This window comes from Eretmochelys imbricata, chromosome 1 (assembly GCF_965152235.1).
Source record: "Eretmochelys imbricata isolate rEreImb1 chromosome 1, rEreImb1.hap1, whole genome shotgun sequence".
Taxonomy (NCBI): Eukaryota; Metazoa; Chordata; order Testudines; family Cheloniidae; genus Eretmochelys; species Eretmochelys imbricata.
The window spans coordinates 346024396-346046884 of record NC_135572.1 but is presented as its reverse complement, the minus strand read 5'-3'; the positions used below and the strand labels follow the sequence as shown (position 1 = coordinate 346046884).

General features: G+C 42.1%; 1 protein-coding gene across 1 annotated transcript in view; it reads left to right on the top strand.

The window, feature by feature from the left end:
• The window catches only part of CDC123 (cell division cycle 123), a 74225-nt gene that overhangs the window by 2352 nt on the left and 49384 nt on the right, over positions 1 to 22489 (top strand). The window contains exons 3-6 of the mRNA XM_077836537.1: positions 1504 to 1564; positions 3001 to 3033; positions 10866 to 10961; positions 11508 to 11614. Of these exons, the coding sequence (XP_077692663.1) occupies positions 1504 to 1564; positions 3001 to 3033; positions 10866 to 10961; positions 11508 to 11614 (297 nt within the window). The remainder of the gene's footprint in view (positions 1 to 1503; positions 1565 to 3000; positions 3034 to 10865; positions 10962 to 11507; positions 11615 to 22489) is intronic.

Below are 22489 nucleotides of genomic sequence, written 5' to 3'. Positions count from 1 at the left end.
TGAAAATCTAAGACTCAAGGTCTGATTATGCAGTCGCTGGACATGAGCAGTTTCTACTGTGTTCAGTGGAGAGGTTGTCATATACTGCTGCATAATTTGATTTTTAAGTGTCTTTAAACATACAGTCCTGTATAAAGTCCAGACTTTCTGGAAGGTGAATTTTCTTAGCCAGAAAGCAAACACACATGTCCTAGACATCATCTTCTCTCAATCATGATTAGTCTTGCTTTTAAACCTGGATGAATCAGCATCTGAATCTTAGATCTGCAGAGCTGAATTGTAGTTTGCCCCATAGTATCTTTGTCATTGTCACGAAAGCTCATGCTCAAATAAATTGGTTAGTCTCTAAGGTGCCACAAGTCCTCCTTTTCTTTTAGCAGAAACTCTATGTCTACACTGCAAGTGTACAGTGGCACAGCTACAATGTAGATACTTGCTACGGCAGTAGAAGGGTTTTTTCTATTGCTGTAGTAAATCCACCACCTTGAAAGGTGGTGACTAGGTCGACAGAAGAATTCTTCCGTTGACATAATGGTGTCTATAACAGGGCTTAAGTCGGCTTAACTACATCTTGCGGGGGTGGGAGGGGAGGGGGAGAGGAATCACACACCTAAGTCAATGTAGCTAGGTAGACCTAGGTTTTAGGTATAGACCAGGCTTTAGCTGCTTGCAGTATTTGCTCTCCAGTAACGCTGTCTCGTTAGCAACATGGCAAACATGAAACCTGTCCTGTTTGCTACACTGACTTCCCGCAGAATATGGAATCATAGTCATGGACTCGGTCTTCCCTTTGAGGTGCTCAGTGATATGGGCCAAGGAACCTAAGAGATCACCTAAAGCTCCAAGATGAAGATTGTGGTCAACCACTCCACTCACCAGGCACAACAAAGCACCAACAGTCCAGCTTGTTTGTAAGGGGACAGAACTTTCTCAAATGGTGGTCTGAGACTGTGGAATGAATTCCAATAATATCTAAGAATCATTAAAAACCTCGACTTCTCTTCCATATGTAAGGCCTGCCTCTTTGACCTTACCTACAAAAACACACAGAACATCAAGCAAAGTTAAGAGCTCCCAGTTTTCCCCCAGGGAGAGGAGCCGCATCAGTCCTGTGGTTTTCTAGTTACCTCATTTAATGCACTGCTGGGAGGCACTTACCGTGTTGATGGGTGTGGTATAAAAATCTGAATAAAATGAGTCACGCAATATTCAATGAGTTTGAATGGTTTCAGAAGTGAAAGTGATATGCTGACAAAAAAGCAGAATGATCTTGTGACTAGGGCACTGGACTTGGGAGATCTGTCTTCTATTCTTGGCTTTGCCACTGACTCACTGTAACTGTATCACAGTGTATTGTGAGACTTAATTCATCCACTTATAAAAGCACTTTGAGATCTTTAGCTGGCAGTTATGGTGGAAGTCCAAAGTGTTCTGTCAAAATCAAACTCTCAAGACTCAAGATTTCTAAGAGCTTTTTTTTCCCCTCTCTAACTTTTGTTTCAGGGATGATCCCCCAACATGTTCTCAGGAAGCCAATGTTGATGATCAGGCAGAGGAAATACAGGTGGGTACAAAATGTAATAAAAGTTGTGTGAAGTCTCTTACAAAGTAAATGTATTAATACTTACCACATCTGTAGAGATCCATAGGGAGGCATACCACTTTACTGAATAATAAAAACATGGTCCCTGCTGTGAGGAACTTATATCTTAGGTTAGATCAGGGATTAGATCAGGGATCAGCAACCTTTGGCACGCGGCCCTTCAGGGAAATCCGCTGGCGGGCCGGGGCAGTTTTTTACCTGCAGTTTGTTTACCTGTTGGAGCTGTGATCGGCCTAACCTGCAGACGCTGCAGGTAAACAAACTGTCCCGGCCCGCCAGCGGATTTCCCTGAAGGGCCGCGTGCCAAAGGTTGCCGATCTCTGGGTTAGATGCATCCTGACTTCAGGGAGGGAGGAAAGTTTGGATAAAATGTTGCTATGATATTTGTTTCTCACAAGGCACATTTCTTATTAGTTTCTTTATTAATTGGTTTTGTTAAGCTCCGAAAGAAACAGTGGAGAGGCTGTGGAAAGAAGTGGGTTTTACAGGGGGCATTTGAAGGAACAAAGAGAGGCTGTGTACCATACAGGATCAGGGAGGACATTCCAGGCAAAGGAGGCACCCTGAGAAAAACAATGTAAGCTCTTAAAGAGAAAAAGAATTGAAGCGGAGTTAGCTAACCATTAGTCTAGAACTGAGAAGTGGTGGGAATTGGGACAAGATTTAGGCAGGGACAGAGCTGTGCCAAGCTTTACACTGCACATCTTGTTGGCTTGCTTCTCTGTCATATTCTGGTTGCAATTTGCAAAGATGACTTCAAGACTTATTTCTACAGTTAAGGATGGTGATACTGATGCTGAACCCAAGGTTTCATGCTGTGCATGGTTTTTCATAGACCCATGATACCTGAACATTTCTGCCTCTCCCTTTTTCATTTAGACCATTATTTTTATTAGGTTTTGTCTACACAGTGAGTTAGTGTGTGGCAAGCCAGGGTATGACTCTACAGCATGACAGCCTGCTGTACACTAACTCTCTGTGTGTATTCTGTTACAGCGCAGTGAAAGTTCCGGAGCACGGCTCAGAAGCCCAGCATGCTCTGGGACTTTCACTGCATTGTAGCAGGTTCTATACATCAGGTTAGTGTGCAGCACACTGGTGCGCTGTTAATTCACATTCTGGCTTACTGCATGCTAACTCACTGTGTAGACAAGCTCTTATTTGCTATCTTCATTTATGTGAAGTGTTCAGTCAACAATAACAGCACCTCTCTATATGTTGGGTGTTGTACCCGCTCCCATCTTTATGATACAAGATCTCCAGGACAGAGAGAGGATTTGTTTGGCATGTTTTACCTATTGTACAATTCAGTGTAGATTTATGGTGTTACATAAATAATAAATATGCTAGGACATACAAGAAACAATTAAAAATTGTTCTATTCCTCTTTTATTTAGTGGTCGGATGATGAGAATACCACAACACTTACGGTAAGGATGCTTTATGTACCTAAAAACATGGAATTTTGTCCACATTATTCTTTCTGTAACCTGAGAATTAAGCTCATTTTCAGAAGATTAAATTTACCCATTGTTACACTGAACATGTATCAGGTCATTCCAGATTTGTGGCAGGGTGGATGTTTCTCATTATAGAACCTGGTGGAATCTCACTTTTTGTACAAAACACACCAGTAACCGGAAACTTATTTAGATTGTAATATGAAAAACAAGTTGTTATTGCTTCCTTTGTGGATAATCAAAAATAAAAATGGGCCAGTGTTTAAGGATCAGACTCTCACCAGGCTATAGGAAATGAACTGAAGTTCAGCACTAAATATAGCCATCTTTCATTCTTGCCACTTCCAACATGGCTCCCCAATTACATAATCAAACCTTAAGCAGAAGAGATGAAGGCCCTGTAGCTTTCTGCTTTCAGAGTTCTCCGCAACCCCACTCTCCTACACCTTTGCCATTATTTCCTCCTATGGCCCTTTCATACTGTCTGCTCAAATTGTCATTTTTTCCTTCTCCTGTCTTTGCATCCTTTTTGTGCAGCCCCCTGCTCTTGAAACAGGATCCTGACTACTGTGAACCAAGCCCCCTCCCTCTTCTCTTCCAAATCACTTCTGAAAAGTCTATCAGTTCCCCAAATATTAATGTACTTGCACCCCTTTTTGCCTATCATCTGTGCCATAGCCATCCATCTTATTAATGCGGTAGAGCCAAAGTGTTGTGGGGGCGATCAGTTTTGTGGCTCCATTGTTTACTCCTGGGGGATTCTGCACCAAAAAATTAAAAATTCTGCACACATTTTAAAATTCTGCATATTTTATTTGTCAAATAACACAACATAATCACACCAGTTTCAATTATTTTGGAACTTATTTCTAAATACCTGTCAGAAAGTATGTCTCTAACAATACAGACAACAAAAAAGATTCAGGAAATGTTTTTTGACAAATAGATTCCTTACGAGGGATATTAATACAGAACGTTGAGTAATAATTCATTTAAACTACAGTACAGAACCATATTTTCCGCACCTCTCAGAAGCAGTGCAAAGGCTTGGGGAAGTCAAGGGTAATGGAGGAGCTGAAGGAGAGGGAAGTAATTGCTGGGAAGGAGCCTGGGTATGAACTTGAAGGTTTGTTGGGTATGGGTGGGAAAAGTATGGAACAGGTTTTTCTGGGGGTGGGGGTGGGGAGGGATTCGTGTCCCCCAAGCAGATCCTGGCTGACCCCTAGCCTCTCCCTTTCAGTCAGGCACATCTCTTCCCGTCCCCATGTGATCCTGCACTCCCATGTATCCTTGCACCCCCTGTCCGTATGTCCCTCCATCCCCAGTCAGACACCCTCTCCCCCTGTCCCCATGCACACCCTGTCCCCATGTGTCTGTGCCCCCACACAGCCATCCCCCTTCCTCCTGTAGCTCTGCTCCTCCTCTGCCCACGTGCCCCTGCACCCCCGTCTCTGTGTCCCCACTGAGCCATCCCTCATCCCTCTGTATCTCTGTACCCCCTCCTCCCATGTGGTCCTGGACCTACCTCCCCCCTGTGACCCTGCGCCTCCACTCCCATTCAGCCCCTGCCCCAGTCTGTCCTCCCCCATTAGCCCTTATGAGCCCCTGTCTGACCCCCCCCAACAGCCCCACACTGTCTGTCTCCCCATATCTCCTGACCTGGCCCAACAGGCACTGTGAAGAAGGCAGGCTCTTTCTCTTCCCTATTGTAGCTGGGGTTTGCCAGGAGCGGCTGCTGTATTCTAGCACCATAGCGCCCTCTGATGGGCAAAAGGCAGAACTTCAGCAACTTTTCAGCAGAAACTTTTTTTTTTCTGTTTAAAAAAAAAAAAGAATTAAAAATATGCATGGCACATGAAATATGTGTGTACGCAATGGCACAGGATTTCCCCCAGGAGTAATTGTACTAAGCACTGTACAAACACCTATCCTGATCTCTACCTTCAATAGCTTATATGTTCACTTAGAGTTTATACCCTTGCATTTTGAATGTGTAGAGACTTACACATGTGCTTAACTTTACGCTTGTGAGTAGTGTCTGATGTCAGTGGAGCTACTTACACACCTATGTCTTTTTCAGATTGGTGCCTTAGATTGTAAATTGTTCAGATAAGGGATTTTGTGAGTTATTTGTTGTATTTTACCTTTGTAAAGTGTCATGTTTTGTTTAACACTGTTAAACAATAGAATACCAACTCATATTTTGGATGTTTTTCTATATTTTCATATATATTCTGTGTTGTAATTGAAGTCAAAGTGTATATTATTTTTTATTACAAATATTTGCAATGTAAAAATGATAAAAGAAATAATGAGGAATCTGGTGGCACCGTAAAGACTAACAGAATTATTTGGGCATAAGCTTTTGTGGATAAAAAACCCCACTTCTTCAGATGCATGGAGTGAAAATTACGGATACAAGCATAAATATACTGGCATATGAAGAGAAGGGGAGTTACCTTACAAGTGGAGAACCAGTGTGGACAAGGCCAATTCAGTCAGGGTGGATATGGTCCACTCCCAATAATTGATGAGGAGGTATCAACACCAAGAGAGGGAAAATTGCTTTTGTAGTGAGCCAGCCACTCCCAATCCCTAGTCAAGCCCAAATTAATGGTGTTAAATTTGCAAATGAATTCTAGCTCTGCAGTTTCTCTTTGAAGTCTGTTTTTGAAGTTTTTGTTGTTGTTGAAGAATGGCTACTTTTAAATCTGTTGTTGAGTGTCCAGGGAGATTGAAGTGTTCTCCTACTGGCTTTTGTATGTTACCATTCTTGATGTCTGATTTGTATCCATTTATTCTTTTACGTAGAGACTGTCTGGTTTGGCCAATGTACATGGCAGAGGGGCATTGCTGGCACATATCACATTAGCAGATGTGCAGGTGAATGAGCCCCTGATGGTGTGGCTGATGTGGTTGGGTCCTCTGATGGTGTCGCTAGAGTAGATATGGGGACAGGGTAGGCTACGGGGTTTGTTACAGGGATTGGTTCCTGGGTTAGTGATTCTGTGGTGTGATGTGTAGTTGCTGGTAAGTATTTGCTTCAAGTTGGGGGCTGTCTGTAAGCGAGGACTGGCCTCCCTCCCAAGGTCTGTGAGAGTGAGGGATCGTTTTCCAGGATAGGCTGTAGATTGTTGATGTGCTTGAGAGGTTTTAGCTGGGTGCTATACGTGATGGCCAGTGGTGTTCAGTTATTTTTCCTTGTTGGGCCTGTCCTGTAGTAGGTGACTTCTGGGTCTCGCTCTGTCAATCTGTTTCGTCACTTCCGCAGGTGGGTATTGTAGTTTTAAAAATGCTTGATAAAGATCTTGTAGGTGTTTCTGTGTCTGAGGGATTGGAGCAAATGCAGTTGTGTATTAGGGGTTGGCTGTAGACAATGGATCATGTGATGATGTCCTGGATGGAAGCTGGAGGCATGTAGGTAAGTATAGCGATTTCCGGTATAGGGTGGTGTTTATGTGACCATCTTTTATTTGCACTGTAGTGTCCAGGAAGTGGATCTCTTGTGTGGACTGGACCAGGCTGAGGTTGATGGTGGGGTGGAAATTGTTGAAATCCAGGTGGAATTCTTCAAGGGCCTCCTTCCCGTGGGTCCATATGATGAAGATGTCAGAAATGTAGCGCAAGTAGAGGAGGGGCACTAGGGGACGAGAGCTGAGGAAGAGTAGTTCTAAGTCAGCCTTAAAAATGTTGACATACTGTGGGGCCATGCGGGCACCCATAGCAGTGCTGCTGACTTGAAGGTATAAGTCGTCCCCAAATCTGAAATGGTTGTGGGTGACGACAAAGTCACAGATCTCAGCCACCAGGTGTGCCGTGGCCTCATCAGGGATACTGTTCCTGACAGCTTGTAGTCCATCCTTGTGTGGAATATTGGTGTAAAGAGCGTAAAGAGCTTCTACATCCATGGTGGCCAGGCTGGTGTTTTCAGGAAGATCATCTATGCATTGTAGTTTCCACAGAAAGTTGGTGGTGTCTCGAAGATAGCAAGGAGTGCCCGTAGCACAGGGTCTGAGGAGAGAATCCAAATAGCTGGTAGCTAGTCTCTTCATGTGCCAGTATATTTATGCTTGTGTCTGTAATTTTCACCCATGCATCTGAAGAAGTGGGGTTTTTACCCACGAAAGCTTATGCCCGAATAAATCTGTTAGTCTTTAAGGTGCCACCAGACTCCTCGTTGTTTTCGTGGATACAGACTAACACGGCTACCCCTCTGATAACAGAAATAATATTTTTCAATTCACCTCCTAGAAATACTGTAGTGCAATCTCTTTGTCCTGAAAGTGCAACTTACAAATGTAGATTTTTTGTTTTTTACATAACTGCACTCAAAAACAAAATAATGTAAAACTTCAGAGCCTACAAGTCCACTCTGTCCTACTTCTTGTTCAGCCAATCACTAAGACAAACTGTGATGGGATCCCCCCAGGGTGTAGCCTGGGACTGTGGGACTGCTGTATGAACACGAAGTGCCTTCTCAAATGTCAAAGTATTTTAAAAGAAAAACTACTAAGAAAATCCATCACACGTACACAGCCAACTATCTTTTTCAGATTCAGTGAAAATAACTTCTTTACTTGGCTCATAATATCTACATTCTGAACCTTACTTTGTGCCCTGCAGCCGTGGCTGTCATGGCCACTATGAACACTTAAGAAATGCATGATAGAGAAGTTAACTACATAGGAAAGCCAGCTGCATAAACCTCACAAAGAAATCCATTTGTGCAGGGATGGGGCGGGCAGGGAATGTATTAAAATGGAAAGGCTCTAGACCGTCATCTCACAGTTACTTAATGACAGTAAAGATCAAATTGAATGCTGGTAAAAGGGGCCAGATTGACAGCCCGATAGAATTCAGTCCTCTGTCCACAGACCAGGCACTATACAGCACAGGCACACTGCTAACACAAGCTTCCGCAACACTGGCCTGCCATTCTACTTGGGGTGTTTTTGCCTTTCACAGTAGCATGTGGATGTGGGTCACCTGCCAGAATCATCTGGATATATCCCACTTAATTCCCTGCTTTTTCAAGGGCCTCAGGCACTGGTGTGGCACATAATAGTTTAGTCCCCTGAGGGCTGTAATATTTGGTCTAATTTCAGTTGTTGGGTTTAGTGTGCGGGTGGTGGCTTCTGATATACAGCAGATCAGACTAGATGATCCAGTGGTCTCTTCTGGCTTTAAATTCTATGACTATATGACCAAGGCAGTGATGCTGTACTAATGGTTATAAAAGCAGCATGAGTGCTCTGACATTGAGAAAACACAGGAAAAATGGGTTTAAAAGACTTCTTTTGGTGTCTGATTAGTTCACAGCATGAGTGAGTGGGATGACGTTTTTGTGACGTATCAGCATATTCTGATTTTCTACTATAATACTTGTTCTGCAAAAAGAGGTGGTCTTTGCAAAGTTGATTCTTTAGGAACTGATGGACTGAAACCAGCTTCAATTTCTTTTAAAGATTCTGGATCTAATTTTGTCCTAGGTTGTGAGCATGCTGGGCAAGGACTTCTTTTGTATTGTTTTGGCACGGTGCCTAGTACAATGGAGCCCAACTTCCTGTCCGGGGTCCTTAGGAGCTAACAATAGAAATAATAATTGGAGGTAGTCCAGGTAGCTACACCTATCATTAAGGGTGCTTGACACTTTCCACTGTAGTACCCTATTTTCAGCTGCTTAGAACTTTGGCAAACTTTAACTGTTTGGGATGAAGTTTTCCATGGCAGATGTCTACCAGATTGATTTTTTTTTTTGTGGTGGGAGAGTGGAGAACTTCAAAAACTGCTCAGTAATTTTTTACAACAAGCTTATGGACTAATTTGTTTTGCTCATGATAAACAAAATGTGTACAATCATTTTTATTGCGAATTTTTAACATTACCATGCATTGGAGCAGGGAAATGAAATATGACAAATTTTGCCCTAGTTCCAGAATACGGCCTTTGCTGCCTGAATTTGGCTGCGTTCTGAGTCTCTGAAAATCACAGTTCGCACATGGTCAGTTGAGACTTGTTACATTTTGGCTGCTAAATGCTCAGAAGATGCCATCTACACTGAGCATGCCCCTTCACTCCCAGCACCTTCATGCTGATCGGACTGCATGCACACAAAGTGACAGAGCATCAGTGTTGCCAGCTATCACTCGGTGAATGTCACCGTAGAAGACCTTGAAAAGTAATTAGATGGTGCAAAAAATTGCTTGTTCAGGTTTTTTGGGGCGGGGTTGGGAGGGAGGAACTTCAAGTACGATTGCTCTTGAAAACTAAAAAGTGCAGTAAGTAAAAACTCAGAACATATGGAACCAAGCACAACTTAAATCATTCCACTTAAGTGGAATGTGTTTTTTTTTTTAAGTGATTTGGTGGGAAATCATGTTGGGAGAAGCTAAAAAAGGATCTCTGAAATTATAAAATATTCTTGTGGATGTAAAGTTTTATAATTTGCAGTCTGGGTGCGAGGGGAGAAGAAAGATCTTAGTTTATCTTTAAGCTAGGTGTTATTTTTGAGATGCATTTTATATAAACACTGATGGAAATAGCATTTTCTAAACACTGCTTACTGTGACATCATTTATTTATTCTTCAGGATGAAAAATCTTTGGCAACTGTCCACAAGTCTTTGATATTCTTTTGAAGGGCAGAGATTTATTCCTTCCTCTGTGCTAGCCACCCACACTAGTAGTGCTTGTAGCATCGTGCGGGATTTTTTTTTCTACTTTTGGTGTTCTACTATACAGTAAATCATTTATTTTTAAACAAGCATCACATTCTTTTTCAAAGCCAAAGATTCCCAGCACAGTCTATTCTCTTGGTGCAAGTTAACAACACATGTATTACTCAAGACTGTCTTCAAGGCCCCAGCCCTACAAGCTCTTTTCCCATCCGGGGGAGCCACATTGCATGAAGCCCTATTAACTTCAGGTGCAGAACAGCTTGGAGATCGGGATCTGGGATTGTGTACGTAGATGTTTAAAGATTTGCTCTTCTCCACAGGGATGTCGTCATGTTAAGTGATAAATATTAAAGTGTGTGTGTGTGTCTATTTACACACACACACACACACACACACACACACACACACACACACATTCCTAATAAATTAACTTTTAGTTTAGTGAGGTGTTAAGATCTGATGCATATTCTTGTTATTTAACTGGCTTATTTACTTTTGCACTTGTATCAGTTTCAACACTGAAATTAGACCAGTCAGTTTTGTTTATTGTTCCACTTTCTAACTTTCATACCTTGGCATAATGCTACAATATTTGGGTGCAAAATTTTTAGGGGAATGTCTAACATCCAACACCCCTCCCCCACCCCCCAAAAAAAGACCATTTGTTTGAAATGCCTAAAATCAGCATGAAAAAAATTCTAATCTTGTCAAATGTTGTTTCCTTATCTATAGTCTGGACTTCTCCTACAGGTGTCTCTTTAAAAGTTGCTTATTTGTTTGACTTGCAGTGTGGCCAGTTCTTATGATTTTATCATCAGTCTTGTGATACAGTTTTTTTTCTAAAGCCCAGGAACCTCAGTTTTAATTTTAAAAAACAAGTAAGTTTCCAGCCCTCATTATTGCAGAGAAAAGCTTGAAAACATGAACGGCCAAGGTTCAAGCACCAGAAAACAAAAAATTATTTAAAATCTCATGATTTTTGGAGCCTGCCTCATGGTTTTTGAGTGGTAATACTGGATTTGCATGTGAATCTATTGCAACTGTAATTTACATCCTTAATTCTATTTCTAAAGCTAATCTTTTCCCTGATTAAATGAACGTGAATTACCTTCTGTTCTCCATTTAGGCACCAGAATTCCCTGAGTTTGCACTTAAAGTTCAAGAAGCTATCACGTCCTTGGGAGGCAGCATCTTCCCTAAGCTCAACTGGAGTGCTCCCAGGGTAAGAACACTGATTAAATCCTAAATGTTTTAACAGACTTTGTTGTAATCAATTCTTTGATGTATCTGGGACTTGGGAGGAGAGTAACTGCACTGATGGAGGCTGGTGCAGTAGCAGAGTTCTCAGTGGAGTGCTGCTGCAGTACAATTTGGTGCAGTCGAGTTGCACAGCCTTTCCTGAGTGATGTCGTACGGCACTGCATCACCCAGGTACTGTTTCATGAGCTGGAATTTATATGGGAAGAGGTACAGTCTGCGTGTCCTCAAAAATTCAGCTCTTCTCTTCATTTGATAGGCACTTATTAGTGCTTTGTAGAGAAAATAAAATCAATTTGCACTGATGTCAGTAGATGTCCATGCACAGAACAATAGCTTAATTCAGCCATGTGTTCATGATGAGAAGAGAAACTCCTGCCAAAATCAGTTGTCCATCTTTGTAGTCCTGCCTGTCAACTCGTACTTCAAAGTGGTGTGCAGTAGTTGTATATCAGCTATTGATAAGGCACGTAAAGGTACATTTCAAATGATATCATTCCTTCTTGTTTAGGATGCCTACTGGATAGCAATGAATAGTTCTCTGAAATGTAAAACCCTCAGCGATATCTTCCTCCTCTTCAAGAGTTCAGACTTCATTACTCGTGACTTTACTCAGCCGTAAGTATAGTTCAGACAGATAGTTTTATTAATTTGATCAAATCTAAAGTAATAGTTCCTATAAATCTTCTCTGAAAAGTAACTGTAAAAGTCATTGTGGAGTTTGATTCATTGTCTCTCAGTGACTTCCATACACAACTAAAAAAATTCTTTTTTGTTTTCTAACTGCCAACTCTGCACAAATTCGGATTCCAAGATGAGAGTGAAACCAGATTTTGTTTCTAGTGATGATGATGCATGAGAAAAAAGATTCTATACGCCAAATTATCCCCTCAGTAATACCTGGGCAACCCACCTCACTGCTATACAGGGGTAATGGAATTGTTTACTAAGTTCCAATCGGGTAAGAAGGAAATGGACTCTGTCTTACTCTCATTCTTAGCTGTGCTGATTCTGCAGTGTTAATGGGTAAAATTCAGTAAAATATTATTTATTTATTAAAGTAATGGGTTCTGACCCTGACTACAAACCAAGAATACCTTTGTGGACTAAATGCACTATTATCAGAGTTGAATCACATTCTAATCAAGACGTTTCTCTCTCGGTTCTTTGTTGCTAGAGGTTTTTATTATTACGTGTCTTCACTGTGGTCCGGCATCACTTTCAGTCGTTTCATTTACAGCTTCTAATACTTTTGGGTTCAGTATTGCTGGCTGGGAGGAAACTGAGACCTCTGCTGCTGTGTCACCTCTCCTTTTTTTTCTGGAGCTCCTTGATCCCAGTTCCTTTTGTTGCATTTGGACAAATACTATTGCTCGGAAGTGTGTCGTTCTGTCGTCAGAGATAAAATTATAAGAGTACAATGGGATTAGGCAGGGGTTGGGTTTTTTCTTTTTCAATCTTCTGATTAGGAGGGTACAGTCAGTTGGGTAAGACCATTTAGCATCTGTGACCTCCAGACCTCTGAAACATGTGACTCATCCTAAATTTATTTCTTTGCAATGAAAGTGTTGTGTTTAATGAAGAGACCGCTTTTTTAACTTGAAGCTTAATTAGTGTTTAACTCCAGTTGCTGGTACCCTGCTAAGAACCATCTTGGAAATTCTATTTAATTGTCTAGCTTAAAAAGTACTTCTTCGAAAATCAAGATCAGGAGGGGGAGAAATGCCTTCCATGACTAAACTAAAACCCCAGTTTAATAATCCAGTTTTATATATTTGGGAGGAAGCTTTATCCAGTAGTTGTTGGCTGCTTATTTATTGTGTGGTAGTGCCTAGGAACTTCAGTCAAGAGCAAGGGACCTATTGTGCTAGGTGCTGTCAACTCAGACAACAAAGAAGACAGTCCCTGCCCCAGAGCACTTACAATGTAATGAGGCCTTTTCTTGTTTAAAACATGAAACTTAATTGTGCTGTTGCTGTGCAACTGCTTTCTTTTCTGGTCCTGCAACTTTGGCAACAGACTTTGCCATCTGTCAAGGTGCAAAAAATTTTCACCCTGGTCCCCAAATTTCTCTGTGGAGCTTAGCAATGGTTTCAGTCCAGTAGTGAAGTCAAAGCAGCTCTGCAAGTTATAATGTCCATGTGCATTGCCCTATCCTGGAAAATGTAGGGCCAGACTTTTCCTTGGGTGGGGTGTTAAGTTTTGTGCAATATCGGCCGTCATTGCAAACGCCTAGCTCACATTGTGTATGCAAAACGGGGAGTTGTATTTTTATATTATGGCAGTGCCCATAGCTTGCTAGGCAGTGTCCGAACACTGAAAGTCATAGACTCAAAGCTTCTTACGACCAGAAGGCACCGTTGTGGTCATCTAGTCTGACCTCCTACATCACACATCCCTCAGTTAAAACTCTGGTTCAAGCCCAATAGCTGTTGTTGTATTAGAGCCTATTTTCTAGAAGGAAAAAAAAATCCAGTCTTCATTTAGATTTTGTGTGATGGAGAATCCACTGGAACCCTTGGTAAGTTGTTCCAATGGTTAATTACCCTCACTGTTAAGAATATGCTCCTTATTTCTAACCTGAATCTGTCTAGCTTCAACTTCCAGCCAAGAGCATGGGACATGGTCCTTGCTCAGAAGCACTTATACACTTAAAAGCTAAAAAGATAAAGGGAGGAGGAAAAGGTGATAGCGCGTATGCAAACGGATCAGGGTGGTGATAGCTAAATTTTAGTGTCTTTGTTCTGATGGGAGGGTCATTCAGTGGAATTGAGGTCGGAGATAGGATAGGATTGTGAAAGTAAGAGAGGAAATGGCAGAGGAGAGGAGAACTGTATGGAAATGAGGAAATGAGGTTGAACTGAGGAGGGAGGGAGGGAGGTTGGACTAGGGGAATGAGCTGGGGCAGGTGAGAAGTTGCAGTAGGCCGCGCCAGTAACAATAACACAGCAAATGAGGAAAAACCTATCCAGAGCTCAAGTTTTCAGAGTCAAGTGAAGATTTCTGGAGGCTGTGACAACTCTTTGGCAACTGCTCTGGCTCCTGCTGTTCAGAGGGGATGGGAGGCTGCTTAGCCACAAGCCTCAGGCAGGTTCCTCTCCATCCATAAAGAGTTGGAAGACCCCGACTTAACCCATGTGGTGCCTTCTGTTGTAGCTGGCGCTGGCTGCTTTGGGGAGTGAGACGCAGGTCTGGAAGCTTCCATAGTTTTCCCAACAAAATCCTCCTCGCGGCTGTTCCCCAGAGATGAGGGAAGGAGGCTGCTAACCCTACTGAGCACATGCATTGTTGCCCATCGGGTGTGCAGATCTTGCAGGTGCAACTTATGTGTTGTCCTTGGAAATTTTGGCCATTTAAAATTTGCTGCTACTTGTTTATAAGTCTTGGGGAAATGTACCCAGTAATTACTAGCAGGAGGACTAAATCTACTAGCCAGAGGTAGGAAATGCAAGGGTGGGAGTAGCTCCACTAGCAAAGTCTACGGCTTGTGCCTTCATGAGAAGCACAGGTGCTAGGGAGAGGTAAGATGCTGGAGTTTCTACCAGGATGTTGTCCTTAAAGTCACCAGGCAGAGTCAATCTTGAGTATGAGCATCCAGCTAGTACATATTTTATTTTTTTTTATAAATATGAAGCTTCACACTCTGTAATTGTTGGAAGAAGTCATCTCCGTCACACAGAGCCTACTGGCAGAGTTTCTGCTGTTCTACCCTTTAGTCTCCTGCAATGTGGGAGTGGAAATGAGGAAATAAGTCTCTGCTTCTCTACTCTCTACCTACCCTCTATTTCCAAGGTCTTCCTAGGGGTCACATTGGGAAAACAGAAATTGTAGTGTGGTTTCTAAAGCGCACCAGTGAAACTGATGAGATGCTTGTCAATTTGACATTGCTGCTGTTTGCCAAAATGTTAATTAGCTGCAGAGACACGAGCTGTCTGTCGTCTCAGGAAGACAACACTGCATTTTGTGTGTAATACTAGATTGTAAACTGCTCATGCAGGCCACGTTCTTTATTCTGTAAACCACCCAGTTGTACTGTGTGTGAAAGAAATGCTATATATGTCTTGCCTTTATGTATTGCTGCAGGACCACAAATTCATTGTTGTATAATTTGTATTAAAATAGCACCCCAAAGTTCCAATCAAGGGTTGGGAACTAGATTGCCATACAAACACATACCAATAAATAATCCTTAAACTAGTGGTCTTGGGCTATGATGGTGCTGTGGTGCACCTCTTGTCAGCATTAATGCATCATCATACCTTTGAATTTGACTAGTCTTAGTGCCTTATCTCATTATAAAAGGATTTGTGGCCTCCTTTTGCTGAAGTGTGCCATAAATTACTTGAAACACTTTCAAATTAAATTACAAAAAGTTTTTTTTTTTGCCAACCCTGAGTGGACTTGGGTGAGACATATTTTAGTCATGGAGCATCAGAGTACTCAAATGAAAAATTCTATGGACCTGGCAGTAAGGTTGAAAAGTTCATAGAGGGGATAGAAATACATTTAAACAACTGGATCCTATTAGAGAAGAAATTGAACAATAATGCAATTCAGTGAAAACCTGCACTATTCTTATTTTACAGCAAACCAGATGCTTCATATAGTGTGGTTTTTCTAGCTTTTTCCTGTGATTTGATTTTTCTAAGTCCACTCCTGTGTTGGACACCTCCATATTTCTTTTCTAGTAATGCTTCTCTGTCTGTTAGGTTTGGCTATTTAATTTTAGTCTTGTTATATGGTATTTTAAAATGGTGCCATGCCTTGGTGGGTAAGAGGACAGTATATCAGTACAATTTACTAAAGAGGGTTTAATAATCCAACAGAGGGTTTGCTTCTATCGCCACTATGCAAATGCACACATTGAAATTTTAGTGCCAATCCCAGTGAGCAGCGGTGTATTAATGCCGAGGCCGTCCAATTTGCAGGGGCGGCAAATTTGTAAAAGCAACCAGGGGCACCAACTTCCCCCAGCATCAGTGGGTGCTCGCACCCCCCCGGCCCTGCCTCAGCTCCACCCCTTCCCTGTCCCCATTCCAACCCCTTCCCCAAAGTCCCCGCCCCAACTCCACCCCCTTCCTGCCCCTATTGGTTCCCTTCCCCAAATCCCGGCCCCGCCTCCTCCCCTGAGCGTGGTGCGTTCCCCCCTCTCCCCCAGCTGCGTGAAGCTGTTTTGCGCACAAGCGCCTGCAGGGAGAAGCAGGACCCAGCGGCGCACGCAGGGGAGGAGTCAGAGCAGAGGTGAGCAGGGGCGGGGGGGCGCGGGGAGCTGCCCGGGGGCAGCAATTATTTCAGGGCCTAGGGGCGGCAAAATCATTAATCCGCCACTGCCAGTGAGGTTGATGGAAAATGCTTTGGCCAAAGTAAACAGAAGACACTTATGAGCCCATGGGCTTCTTCATCGTCATTCATCATGCAGGGGATATATTTTGGCTTTGCTTTTTCCCTTAGCTCAAGGATAGACATTTAACTGTTCTTAGTAAGGACTTCATTTTAGACTCTCAGTCCCGTTTGGATTTGATGGTCTCAGCCTTCTTGTATGATGACCCCAAGGCCTGGATGCTAGTTAATGGGATTGTGTCCCCTATTTTCTCATTGTATAAAGATGCCCAGCAAGAGACTTGGGCTTCTGGGCAAATTGTGGTATAGGTAATTACAATCTAATCTAAAGGCTGACATGTTTTCACTTGGGGAAAAGTTACACTTCACTTTCCCTCCTAAAAGCTGTTTTGTAATGTTAGTGTAAAATACTGTGGTGGTTTTTGCAAAAGCAGGCTTTAGTTTGGTAATAGGGTGAATTATTCCATAGAGATGTAGATAATATGGGCAAATTTAGCCTTGGCAATTTCTGTTGATTTTGAGTGAGAGTTGTATTTATTTAAGGTGGGATTAATTTTGCTCCTAATCTGTGAAGCACTTTGGCCTCCTCCTAGATGAACTGTTGTAAATAAAAGGTATTTGAATAAAACATCCTGCTTTTAATCCAGTCCGTTCATAGCATTCCTGAACTGCTAAATTATTCATATGAACATAGACAGTCAAACAGGCTAAATGATTAGACTTGCTGAATCACAAGGTTGTCTCTATTAATTACGCTATTGATTAAATGCCAGTGCCATAGATCTTGGCAAGCAGAAATTAGAAATGCAACTAGCATATGGAAGTAAAATGCTGAACTGGTAAAAACTGGAGACATTGTGTGCCCTCTCACTTGGATGCGCTTGTAAAAAAGAGAGAGAAATAGATTTGATTGTATTTAGTGGGATGAAAAAGCTTTTGCTCAGACATAAAATAACAGCCAAAAAACTTTTTAATGTACGTTTCTTTGTATTTTGTTACCTTTGTGCTCCTGAACTGTCCAACAAGTAAAAGAAGCTCTGTTGTTTGGGAGGTAGTGTGGCACTGAACGGGCTATTGGTAGACCTGGTTTCTTACCCCAGCTCCACCCATGACCTGCTTTGTGACCAAGGGCAAATCACCTCATTTCTCTGTGCCTCTTTCCCCTCCCACCCACTGCATGTCTTGTTTATTTATACCAAGCTAATTAGGTCAGGGTGGGATTGTGTTTGTGCAGTCTCTAGCACCATGGGGTTCCAATTTAGGTGCTACTATAGTATAGATCATAAACAATATACAATCTGATTAGTCAGAGCATCTTGAATATGACTGGCTACATTTCCAACTTTTAAATGTTTGGCTTCTGACATGAAGCTGGCATTTCTATCACTTTAAAATTCTTAAATATAAGAACTTCCCTCATGGAACAGAAATAGACTAACAAGGACTTGAACACAGCACACTAATTACAGTGCAGTCAGTGTTATTTATCTTTCATGTAAGCACTGTATTTCACTTAACTAATTTAACAGAAAACAGATTATTCAGGGTTTGGTGTAGTATGAGCCTTAAGCCAGTTTTTTTAAAATAACCTAATGTAGTTCATAGGCAGTAAAACTTCCCTGTTTTAATTGGATTCTGTATCAAGCTGAAAACCTTGTCCCTCCTATAAACAAAACTTCTTGTTTTATTTTTATCTGCCTTTCAGTAAATGATTTTAGTATATAGTGGGATTCCCTCTGAGACCTTTTCCACTTGGCTTATCAGAACACCTTGTTCAGTTCTGAAAGAACACTTCATCCAGTTCTCTGGGATCCAAAAATCTCAGTTAAACTTCCGATTTCATCACTCAGATTCCTTTATTTGGCTTACAGCAAACTATGCTGTGTTGATCAGACTCAAGAATAGGAGTGGGTATAGGGCATACTACCCATACAAAGTTATACAGAAAACCTCTTCCTTTATATACATTTACGCATTGCATTTACTATACATTGCATCATACATTTTGGATTGGCTACCGTGTAGGAACCAATCCCTGTGCAGGATGCTGTGTCCATGTGTTGTCCACACTTGACCTACTCCTTACCTCATCTCTCCATTCCTAATTTATCTTGTCCATTGTTAGTAAATGGTTCCATAGGTGTTCCGCCTCTTATCTTAGCTGGGTCACATTCTTTTTTCCGCCTTCTGATCTATTTATTTACCTTATTTAGCACAAATGTTCTGTTTTCATCCCAATGATATTTTTACCTCTCTAATTCTATCTTCCAACAAATGAGGCCTCCCTTCATGTGTTAATTACTCATGTCAGACCTCTAGTAGGCATCCTTCAGTCTTGATAAATCATGGATACAGTGCCCCTACACTGTAGTGTAGATCAAGCCTCAGATTGCATATGATACACTTGAGTTAGGTTAACCTACCACCTGTATTAGAAGACGTTTGTTAAGCTCTTGTTTCCAAAGGCTGTGGTCCTGAGTGTGATCTTCCCAGTTATCCACATCCATGTCCATTTCATTGAGGTCTTGCTTGCACGCATCCTTGAAACTCAATTTTGGGTGTCCTTTGGGTCTTTTTCCAGATGTCGGTTTGCCATAGATGATGTCCTTTGGGATGTTCCCATCATCCATTCGGTGCACATGCCCTACCCAGCGGAGGCATCTCTGTTTGAGGAGTGTTTGCATGCTGAGTATACTGGCCCACTTGAACACCTCCGTGATGGTGACTCTGTCCCCTGCAGGAGATTGCAAAGATTTAATGAAGACAATGCATATGAAAGCTGTTAAGTGTCTTTTCCTGATAAGAGTATAAGAGTCCATGCCTCATTCCTGTACAAAAATGTGCTGATAACACAGGAGCCTCTTTCTGCATGTACTGCTAATACAGGTGGTAGGTTAACCTAGTTCGAGTGTACCATATGCAATTTGAGGCTTGGTCTACGCTACAGTGTTAGGATGACGTGAGGCAGGGAGCCGAGAAGCCCAGTGTGGCAGCTGAGAGCCCTCCTGGTGTGGAGCTGAGAGCCCTGGCTCTCAGCCCCCGACATTTCCCCTCTTAAGTTGATGGAAGCACTCTTGGTGAGGACCGCATCACCGGCAGAAGAAGGGCAATGTGGACATGAACCACTGCAGTAATTACTGAAGTGGTTGTAAGTCAACCTTACATAGGTTGGCTGATGATTATAGTGCAGACATTCCCTGAGACATTTGGAGATATCTTTCGGTTAGGTTTTCCATCATTTCTGTGCACTTAAAAGAATGTTTGATACAAGGCCCTTTTTGAGTGGCATTTGAACCACCTCCTCTAACTTGCCTCAAGTTCTTAAAGTAAAATCTCTAACAATTAAATCCAAGGGTAGAGAAAAAGGGCCTGATTGAAAAGCCTGTTCAAGTCATCAGGAAGACTTGTGTTCAGGCTTTGGATCAGACTGTAAGGCTGTAGTATTCTTCAGGTACAAAATAACTGTTACAATTTTCATTACAACTTCGATGGTTTGTTTTATTATCCACAAGAGTAATTACAATGATTTGCAAATCAATTCATGGCCCCTTTAGTTGATGTATACTGCAGGCATTGTAAATCCTGGTAAATCACTTCACTCCTTTTTATGGGCAAAGGATGAGTGGAATTATACAGCATATATCTGCTCTATTCAGTGATGTCTTTTAGCAAGTATGTGCCAGTGGGGATTCGTATACTTGTGAAATATACAAAAAGAGATCTTTCTCCTGTTTACCTGTAAATAAGATTTCAATAAATAAAATGGAGACCAACGATATTTCACCCATGCTCTGTAAGCTGTGGGGTTTAGGTCTTTCAGCCCCTGCTAGTGTCTGAAACATAAGTTCTGACACTGTTTCAGAAATAAGATCCCTGGCATCTCTTAATTCTGCATGTGTGAAAATTATTTGCTGCTGTTCTCAGTACTTTTAAACCTTACCAGTGTTTAGGTTAAAGGAACTCTGCTCAGCCTCTTGCTTCCAGTGTTCAAGGAAAGCCTCCTCTGTCACAGACGAGTAACTGGATGGCTTTGGCTGTGCCTGTTAACGCTCAGTACCACAATAAGTTTGGTATAAAATAGGCAGTGCTAACACTTAATAGAATGAATACATTCAAGATGGTCTTCAGGGCTAGCGGTGCATTATCTTGTGGGAAACATCCATGACAATTTCCAGCAGGAGAGAGAAGGATTCATAGATTATTTCTTTTAAAACATTTTTCCGCTTTAGCTTTGACTGGACTCAGTTGTGTTTCATTATGAATGTAAGAATGGCCATACAGGGTCAGACCAATGGTCCATGTAGCCCAGTATTCTGTCTTCCATTAGTGGCCAACGCCAGATGCTTCAGAGGAAATGAACAGAACAGGGAAATTATCAAGTGATCCAGCCTTCTGGCAATTAGAGGCTTAGTAGAATATCAGGGTTGGAAGGGACCTCAGGAGGTCTAGTACAGTGGCTCTCAACCTTTCCAGACTATTGTACCCCTTTTAGGAGTCCGATTTGTCTTGCATACCCCAAGTTTCACCTCACTTAAAAACTACTTGCTTACAAAATCAGACACAAATACAGAAGTGTCGCAGCACACTATTACAGAAAAATTGGTTAGCTTCTCACTTTTACCATATAATTATAAAATAAATCATTTGGAATATAAATATTGTACTTACGTTTCAGTTTATAGTATATAGAGCAGAATAAACAAGTCATTGTCTGTAGGAAATTTTAGTTTGTACTGACTTTGTTAGTGCTTTTTATGTAGCCTGGTGAAATACTAGGCAAATCTCTAGATGAGTTGATGTACCCCTGGAAGATGTCTGCATTCCCCCAGGGGTACCTGTACGCCGGTTAAGAACCACTGGCTCAGTACACCCAGAGCATGAGGTTGCATCACTGACCATCTTGACTAGTTGCCTTTGATGGACCTATCCTCCATTGACTTAGCTAATTATTTTTTTAACCCAGTTATAGTTTTGACCTTCACAGTATGCCCTGGCAACGAGTTCCACAGGTTGACTGTGCATTGTGTGAAGTAGAACTTCCTTTCGTTTGCTTTAAACCTGCTGCCTATTAATTTCATCAGGTGACCCCTGGTTCGAGTGTTATGGGAAGGGGTAAACAACACTTCCTTATTCACTTTTCTCCACACCTTTCATGATTTTATAGACCTCTATTTTATCCCCCCTTACCTTACTTGTCTCTTTTCCAAGCTGAACAGCATCAATTTTCTTAATCTCTCCTCATATGGAAACTGTTCCATCCTGCTACTCATTTTTGTTGCCCTTCTCTGTACCTCTTCCAATTCTAATACATCTCTTTTGATATGGGGCGACAAGAACTGCATGCAATGTTCAAGGTGTGGCTCAGCGGACACTCCTGATCATTTTGACACTGTGTCCTAGTTGCATTCCGTTGTCTATCGGGCATTTTGCTGAACTTGGTACCTATATTCAAGGCAGCCTATGGGTGCTGAAGGTAGGATGCAAGGTTTTTAATTCCTCCCTTAAAGGGAGAGGAGCAGTAACATCTCTTAGTCTCTGTCAAAGGCACCAGAGGGGCACTTAAACTTTATCCATTTTAGGACTATACTTGCCAGGTCCCCAAGGACTGCACCAAACTGGCATAGAAAGGAGCAGCTTGCAGATACCCTCATGTCAAATATTCAGATATGCAGTGGAAGGGAGTACTGATCATAGTATGCAAGATGAGGGAAGTCAGTATCTCATGTGCTGTAGTACATATTAAAGCATATACTCACTGGGTTTTCTCCATGGTGATAACAGCCCACATCAGGCAATAAGGGGTATTTGTATTCTCATATCTCGACGACTGGCTCATGGTGGCATGCTCCAGATGAAAAGCTCGGGTCTCAACCTCTATGTTGCTGGACCACCTTTCTTCTGTACTTTGGTATCAATACCAAAGAGTCAACTTTAAACCCTACACAATGCCTAGACTTCATAGGGGCCACCATCAACTCAATCATGGCTCAAGCCTACCTACCACAAGACAGGTTCCAGACTCTGCAAGAGCTCATAACTCATGTAGTCAACAATCCTTCAATCCCGGCCAGGACTTGCCTCTCACTCCTGGATCACATGGCCTCATGGACATACATCACTGCCCTTGCTCTTCTTCCCCTTAGCTGCCTCCAG